Source organism: Aulonocara sp. 'chitande type north' Nkhata Bay, linkage group LG9, assembly GCF_057382095.1.
Source record: "Aulonocara sp. 'chitande type north' Nkhata Bay isolate Kocher_YH1m ecotype deep benthic linkage group LG9, A_spYH_male_GT1.1, whole genome shotgun sequence".
Classification (NCBI taxonomy): Eukaryota; Metazoa; Chordata; class Actinopteri; order Cichliformes; family Cichlidae; genus Aulonocara; species Aulonocara sp. 'chitande type north' Nkhata Bay.
In genome coordinates, this window is record NC_141352.1 from 23888265 (window position 1) to 23897029 (window position 8765).

Consider the following 8765-nt stretch of genomic DNA (forward strand, 5'->3'; position numbering starts at 1 on the left):
CTCACTCACTGTTTTCAAGTGTAAGCACTTTAGGGCAAGCACACCCTATCATAGACAAATCACTACCACTTGAGAATGCACCATTGGTCGACTTCTCAAATCCACACTTTCCTTGGATATCACGGAAAGTAGAGGTCTCAGGTTTGGGCTTCAAATCAGGTCTGCAAAGCAATGATGATGATGATGATGTGACGGTAGCTATATTCATTTATATATGGGAACAGACTTGTATAATCTCTCTTGAGTTTCTTTCACCCATAGAGTCGAGAGTTGGCTATTTTTGGTCTTACTGGCAAAATCTGGGGATTTCTTTTTTTTTTTATTTCTTATTTTTTTCAGGTGGAAATATCAAAAAATGTCCTAGGCTACAAAAATTAATGGTTGTTTCGGTGGAGTGCGGGATATCACATAATGCCATGCTGGAACGTCCCCACCATTGGCTATATTTAATAGGAGTGGAAGCTCCCACTTCAACAAAAGAAAAACAAATATCTTGATGTGAAAAAGGGCACTGAGGAATTACATGTCTGTGTCTGTTTGGTAACATCATCTCTAATTAAAATGTGCTGATCATGAAACCAGTCTCCTAAAGAAGAAAAGGATGGCGTGTCCTATATGTGGGAATAAATCACACAGGTTTCCATAAGAAATAATAAATAATTAGCTCTGGGTTGAGTCCCCCGCGCTGAGTGCCGGTTACTGGAGGAGGAGCAGTGGCGTATTTTCCCCTCTCTTTCTTCCCTGAAATAAGCCCGCTCTGAGTCAACACCTTTCAGAACAGACTGTCAAGAGATTGTGTAAATGATAAGCCTGCGAGATGTGTGATTTTCCCATAACCCGCAGGCCATAAGTTTTGCATTTTTTTGGACAGTTTCATTTCGATATTAGTGGTTCTGAAAGCTGGTCGGGCTTTTAAGCGGCTGCAGTTTAACCACCCAGGAAGTAAAGAAGAAAGAAAAAAAAAATACTCAGCATACAGATGAGTTCACACAGCTGAAACTGGAGGCTGTCCACTGTAAAAAATCAAGAGTCAGAATCTCTTACAATATTATTTGGTATCATTATAATTTTTCATATGGTTTCAAAATTTCATTCACATGAATTAGGATATGAACTTTAACCTTGAGGTATAACATATATAGTAAACAAAGTATTTTTTAAAATGTTTTTGTTAATAGACACACAAATAAAGCTATAAAAGCTATAAATCTATAGCTATCAATAGTGTTATTTTATTTTATTTTATTTTGTTTTGTTTTACACCTAGTAATGTGTTGTCCCAACGGGTAGAATAATTAATTCATGAATTAATTAACTGGGTTTTTGTACATTATACATGCTTTTTTATATAAAGCAAAACTATCTCTGTAAATACAGTAAATGTTAGCTTGGTGTTAAGTTTAAATGCTAGAAAAATATTCTCTCGGTTAAAAAAACGTAAATAAAGATTTGCCATCTTTTGCAGTGCAACAGCAGATTTTTTTTTTTTTTTGTCTTAGTCATCGATTCATACCATAAACACATCGTCTATTACCGCTCGAGGCGTTGATTAACTGCTTGTACTTTCCTTTCCTTCGACAAAGTCGGTCAGTCGCACAACTCATTCTGACTGCACGGGACCGGGGAGGGAATCCCGGCAGCTGATTGGACAGTCAGGGTTTTCCCACGTCACAGGGGATCCTCGGTATAACTGAGAGGCGAGCCGGTCGCGTCGCTTCAATTCACATGTTTTTTAGTCGGGTCTGCACACTCTGAAGACGCCTCCGAAACGCAGTATGGTGAGTCTGCTGCTTTTTACACTTCGCTATTACAGTTGTTATTATCCAACAACTCTGACCTTCTACTTAAAAAAATAAAAAAAAAGTTTTGCTTTGTACAGAACACTGACCTGGACTCAGAGCAGGAGGAGTTCAATAGGCTTTTATATCAACTTGGACATCTTGTCCTGATAAACATGTTAGCTCCTCAGAGGTTTTTAAAGGCAGTTTAAATATTGATGATTTACCGAGGAACGTGCAAGCTGAGGTCGGGTAACCACGTGACAGCGCGGGGTATAGATAATCGACATCCTTTGTGGGTATGAGTCAAGTGTCACTTTGTGCCATTACAAACAAACTGAGCTCACTGCAGCACAGTATCTCCGTGGAGCACAATGACTACGTCAAGGCTGCAACACACTCTTTGAGTAATTGAATTGTTATTAGTAATGACTGATTAATCGTTTTCTGAGACAAAAGCAGAAATACTTGTAATATTCATTTATGCTGATATCTTTGGGAATTTGCATTGATGTCAAATGAAACTGCTGAACCTGTGGAAATATCTGTTTCTACACTGGGGTGTTATGTCAGAAGAAAAACTCATTTTAGGCCATCCTAATGTAAATACATCTCTGCTGGCGTACTTATTCTTACAATAGAAGAACCGTTTTTTTTTATTATTAGTATTATTAATTTCATATAAAACTTATAAGATAAGATAAGATAACCTTTATTAGTCCCACACGTGGGAAATTTGTTTTGTCACAGCAGGAAGTGGACAGTGCAAAAGTTATGAAGTAAAAATTAGAATACAATAAGAATAAATAAAGTACACAACTGTACAGAATAGAATAAAATAAAATACTATATACAGTAGAATAAAATAGAATAAAATATACAATAAGATAAAAATAGAATACAAATGCTATATACAACTGAGTAAGTCCTTATGTCCTTGACTTTTTCTTTTTTTGACAGTCTCTGCTTGAAAACTCAACGGCAAGGCTGCCTGTGGACCCATCAGAGTCAAATGACACTGACAAACACAGACAAGCCCACAGACTGTATCCATCTCTGCCAAATATAGACAGGTGAGACACATCACAGCAGCACTTATGTGAAAATTGGAGTCAGTTTTTATGGAGGAACGTGATGCAAATAATTTGTTTTTCAGGTATGAGTTTTGGTGCAATACTGGGGAAGAACTACACCCGTCTGTGAAGCTGGAAAACACACAGGTAACAAAAGAACAGAGAACCACCACCTTTTGATTGCCTGACCACAACTGAATGATGATATTCGTTGGGTTACTGGAAGCAGTGTGAAGCAAAACTTCCAAAAATGTGTAAAAGGAAGTTGGTAGAGGGAGTCGTGTTGCATAATTTCCCAGAGTCGCAGGCATTTGGCTGTTGATGGATTTACTGTGTGCCACATTTGAGTAGTTCCTGTTTTTCTCTCTTTTATGTGCCTCAGCTGCAAGGGTCCTCTCACAAAAGTGATGTCAACATGAAAACACAGATTCTTATCTTAGAAGAGCAAAAGAACGAGGTGAGTACTTCTCAGACTTTCTGTGTATCCATCCTACGACCCGTGTATGCACGTTTAAAGGTTCACAGTCTTTCTGTTTTTACTCAGCTTCTTTCTATTAATGAGAAATGGGCAAAAGAGTACCGAACCATGGTGCACTACTACAAAGAGAAGGTAAGAAAGGAGCAAGTTCACATCATTTAATGTTGTTTTTCAGCTCGTGTCGGTTTATTATCGCGCTTGTTTATCATTTAAGTGTTGTCTGCGTTCTGCACCCAATGTCCAGGTCGAGGAGTTAAAAGCATTACAGCAGTGTGATCGCTTTGAAGAGGAAGAAGGAAAGCACGTCACGTTAAACCGACTGAAGCTCAAGGTGATCAAAGGAAAAGAGAGCGCACAGGTAAATGCGCCGACCGCTCTTTGATAGATTAAGTCGTTTGATCTGAGCGCTAACGGTTCCCTCATGGGATGCTTTTTCACAGACGGAAGAGAGTGATGCCAGCTCTGAGAAGCTCGAAGCACAGAAAGAAGTAAAAGAGCTGCGAGCGCAGAACAGCGCCCTGACCCGCAAAGGGCAGCATCAACACGAGGAGATCAGACGACTGAACAAGGTGAGGCATCAGGCTTTCTCTGATATTCACTGATGAAAAGGAAGTCTCATTCTAACCCTCGCAGTAAAAACGCTCTAACAGTGGTTTCAATGTGTCTGTGCAGGCCTTAAAGGAGGCGCTTCAGGCTTCTCAGTCCCTTGGAGTGGACAATGAAACACTAGACATCTGGAAACATCAAGTGAGTGCTTTGTCTTCATGTGTGTGATGTTTTTCTTTGCATAAAGACTGAAAACAAAGGAAAAAGGTATTACTTGTCCGTGTCCAAAGGCAATCAAAAAACCTATAAAATTCACTCTGTAGTAGTCTGGCTAATAGCTGCTTTCAGCTGCCACTTTGCCACAAAGCAGGCACCCTGCATGTTTGACTTTTGGCAGCGTTTTACACCGGATCCCCTTCCTGACGCAACTCCAAAAGGGATTTGTGTCTTCAGCTCGAATCCACTCAGCTGCTTTTCACTTACTCACTTAAATGAATGTGTAAACCATATCTTATAAAATCCAAGGTTAAATGTAGTAAGGGGTGTATAAGACTTGCCCAAACTGTTGAGTTACCCCTAATGGACATCTGTTTTTATTTGTCTCACGTCCATATTTAGGCTGAAGTCTTTAAGGAAGACTTTCGGAAGGAGCGCAGAGACCGGGAGAAGCTTAAGGGCAAGTATCTGGAACTGGAGAAGAAGTATACCAAAGCTCACAACGAGCTGCATGTCCTCAGATCTCAGGTACCATTCGTAACCTTAGAAAATTCAGCATGTGAACTATAGGATTAGTGCTTGACTTTAATATGCTTTGTGTATATTCTTCCAGATGACATGGACTCGGCAACTGCACCCCGTGCTTAACTGCTCCTGTGCAAATCAAGCCAAATGTCCGAACTCGGAGGGCCACCAGGTTAGCCAGAACCACATGAAGCTGCAGAGGCGGTGCACTCTCGATAACAAGCAGTGAAGCTCAACCAACTCCTCTGACTTTTTGGGATATTGTTTAGGCGGACTTTCTGGAAGTTTTTCCCGGAGTATGAGCAGCCAGATCAGTGTTCATCGCCAGCAGAGTGAGGAAGTGAGCTCTGTTCCAGCTAACTCCTCTGCTGGTCCTGCTTGTAACAAGGCCACGGCATCAGTCTGGGTCCACTGAGAGACTTATGTGGGGCAAGGGAGGAACCTAATACACAAATATCGATGCATACGCTTACCAAGAGGAGAAAGGCAGCGAAGGGTAAAATGAAACTGTCAAGATAGGCTGATTGCACTTCGAGTGTGACACAGGTTTTATTGCACTGCCCAAACACTACTGACATCCACCATACTGATCAATGATGCAACAAAAATGTGGAAATTTCCTGTGTTTAGCACTTGTAAACACCCTGTGCTGCACTACGCTGTAGAAACCTCTTAAAAAACAGAGTCTTGCCCCAGTGATGGGACTAAAAAAGATCAAAACTATCACAGCTCTGTAAGGAGGCAAAGAAACTCGAGCTATGCTGTGATTATAAAGGCTGGTGTTTTTCTGACTTATATTACACTATGTTATGTCGGTCGTATGCAGGCGCTTTTACAACAGCGAGAATCAAGCCTGTAAGAGAAAGAAGTTAATATATAATATATAATATATACATTTATGTTGAGCAGAGTATTTATATATGTTTGGAAAAGTTTTTTTGCACATTTTTGTCTGTTTCTTATTTATTTGTCGTGAAAATAAACAACTATACGCTGTTTGTGTTTTAACATGTTCGTACATACTTCATTCACTGAAATCACTTTTTCACAAGATCAGACAGACCAGATTGTCTAATTTAGGTAATGCACACTCAACTTTAACACACACTCCACTGGACTTTTTAAGGATTTCGGTTGCACGATACAGCGCACTGCAGTGAACTCATTTTCACGTTAAAGACACCAGTTTGAGGTGAATATGAGATATGTGACGTGGTGTGTTATCCACCCAGTGTCTCAGCAGAAATCAAGACTCATCAGATCAGGCAATGTTTTTTCCAGTCTTCTAATGTGCAGTTCTGGTGAGCCTGTGCTTAGCTGACAGCACCCAGTGTGGTCTTCTGCTTATTTGAGTTACCGTTGCCTTCCTATCAGCCCAAAGCAGTCTGGCCATTCACCTTTGACCTCTGACATCAAAGAGATATTTTTTTACCCCGAGATTTGCTGCTCACTGGATATTTTCTCTTTTTCAGACTGTAAACCCCAAAGACAGCAGTGTGGGAAAATCCCAGTAGATATGAATAGATGAGCAGTTTCTGAAATACTCACACCAGTCTGTCTGGCACCAACAACCATGCCACGTTCAAAGTCACTTAAACCGTCTTTCTTCATTCTGATGCTCAGTTTGAATTTCACCAGCTCGTCTTGATCATGTCACCGACTTGCTGCCATGATATTGATTGATTAGATATTTGCTTTAATGGGCAGTTAAACGGGAATAAATAATAAAGTCTATATCTTTATATGGACTGGTTCTTATATAGTGCTTTTCTACTCTATCTGACCACTCAAAGCGCTTTATACAACTAATTCATTCACCCATTCACACAGGCACTTTTTTTTATAAGCTATTAAGTGCTTCATACACATTCTCACTCTGATGGATGCATCAGAAAGCAACATGGGGTTAGTATCTTGATCAAGGATATTTGGCATGCAGACTGGAGCAGACTGGGATCAAACCACCAACCTTCCAGTTAGTAGCTGACCTGCTCTACCACCTGAGCTACAGTCTTTGACTGTAGCTGTGTTTGGTAAAGGATAAAGTTGAATATATAGCAGAATATAGTACACATGTGTATCTGTGAAGCACTTAATGTCTTAATGTTTTCAGCTCATCCGGCTGATGGACCGATTAGTTTGTTCTAGGGTGGGACCTCCCTGCATCTGTCTACAATTTACAAGAACCGCCACTCCTCCTACAGTATTAGTGAGATTTCAGTGAAACAAACACACTAACCACCTAATTCATCCAAACTGTGCTCAAGATCAAAGTCACATTCATAGTTTTACAGGTAACAACTTGTGAATCATGATGGAAGTTGAGCAAGACGAGCAACTAATTCATTGACAATCTGCTCACCTCTTAACAGGTAACATTACCTATTTGCATTATTGAATCAGATAAAGGAAACGTGATTTTCCCTATATTGCACCGATATGTTGAAAAGCTCAGTTGTTAAATTTCAGGAATCAAAACTGATTTTTTTCTGAGGCCTGACAAGCAAAATTTGTGTATTTCTCATTTCAATTTAAACTGGGCAGCTTCAGTGACAGACCTACAGTAACTAAGTTTTCAGTGTCACAGCACAAAGATGCAAGAGCAACAAGACGCCAACAACTTGCCTTTGCACTCACTCTTACGAGCCTCAGAGCTTCCCGTGTCGTTGCTGCAGTCATTCAGTCAAATTGGAAGTCATCTGCATGAGGAAAACTGAATATGAAGCCTACTCTGAGGAAACTGATTCCACTTATAGTTTCATTGCATATGTTAGTGCTGGTGTAGCAGACTGCTTTGTAGAAACCAACCTTGCTTGTTTGAAAGACATCTGAAAAAGATTCTGTAGTTGGAAACCTAAATCAAATTTAAAGCAGACCATCTAATTTACTTACGAGTCAAAGACACACTGATGCCTCCAGCAAACCAATGATTGATTCAAGAGACTATAATAAAAAATACTTGTGTTAAAAATAGTTATTTTTTTAAGTCACTTAATATTGTTCATAAGTATCAAGTATCAATGACGGCTCAGCACTGAGAATCAGCATACCTCTACTGACCTCTAGTGGTAACCAGCGCAACAAACAAAACCTCACTCTGCCTCACAATTCTCAGTAAATAATGAGGAAATATGACTAAGCCGACCTCGGAGCCAGCAGAATCTCGATTACCTTATTTTAGTAATTTGTCCATTACGTTACATGTTTACATGTCCACTAACTGGAAGTCTGTCTCTGACTGTATCTGTACACATAAGCAGAGGGCAGTTCTGTGAAAGGATACTAAACATTTTTCCCTAAATGTTTTCTACTAGATATCCTATCCTCCGCAAAGCTTTCAAGTAAAGACTTTAAGAGAGCTGCAGGATCCTTCTATTTCTTTATTTACATGATGATAATTTACATCTGGCAGTGAGAAAAAAGCACAGCCTATGCTGGCGGAAAGATTTTTCATATGTAGCAAGTTCATCTTGAATTTCTGGGCTTTGTTTAGGTAATGTCTCACTGAGGCATGAAAAAAAAAAAAAAAGATTTGGCAGCAAGTTCACCCAAGCCCTAGACTTCCACTTGCTAAAGGTCATCACTCAACAAATGATGCTTCTCTGCTGCACCGCCAGAAACCACAGAAAGAGCTGGCTGTACATCTGTAATAACAGCTGTACAGCCAGAGCCTTCAAAATGCTGGAAAAGTTTTTAGAAAGCAGGAACTACAGCAAAAAGGATCGATTTCTGGTAGGGGGGGAATGAAGGTTTTAACTTGAGGGGAAGTATGTTCTCTGGCTCTTGTCTGGCAGCTTATTTGCTGTAAATCAGGTACATACCTGAATTACACGTAAACATTGCTTGCAAAAGGCTTTTGATCGGTGAAATATCACTGCTTTGGATTCTCATAAACTCAAACAGTAACAACCAGCCACACTCAACAACATGGTGTAACTGACTCATTAGAAACTACACTGCATTGAACCCAAAGATAAAGCCAATTAACCCGTGTGGATCTAGTTTTATACAACTCATTGTTGTAACTGATTTAAGGCAAATAAGCTCTCCTGCAAGAGCCAGAGAACATGTTCACATTCCATTACAGGAATTTTTGTGAGATCTTTCCCCCTCAAGTGTTTAGAACACAAGGCCCCCACAAGTGGACAG

At 39.9% G+C, this 8765-nt stretch overlaps 1 protein-coding gene across 1 annotated transcript; it reads left to right on the top strand.

Annotated features, from left to right (window-relative positions):
- The first annotated feature begins 1599 nt into the window (after positions 1-1599).
- Positions 1600-5594, top strand: LOC147322191 (TNFAIP3-interacting protein 3-like). The gene is made up of 10 exons (XM_086305178.1): positions 1600-1778; positions 2739-2851; positions 2935-2998; positions 3234-3308; positions 3396-3461; positions 3574-3687; positions 3770-3898; positions 4002-4076; positions 4494-4619; positions 4705-5594. Exons 1-10 carry the CDS (start codon positions 1776-1778, stop codon positions 4843-4845), a joined length of 906 nt encoding a protein of 301 aa, XP_086161304.1. The 5' UTR covers positions 1600-1775; the 3' UTR covers positions 4846-5594.
- Positions 5595-8765: the final 3171 nt, after the last annotated feature.

Bases quoted from the DNA above. Each gene is read 5' to 3' on its own strand.
- LOC147322191 (XM_086305178.1), top strand. The intron at 2,852-2,934 runs GTGAGACACATC...TTTGTTTTTCAG, and splicing joins TCTCTGCCAAATATAGACAG to GTATGAGTTTTGGTGCAATA. The intron at 3,899-4,001 runs GTGAGGCATCAG...GTGTCTGTGCAG, and splicing joins AGATCAGACGACTGAACAAG to GCCTTAAAGGAGGCGCTTCA.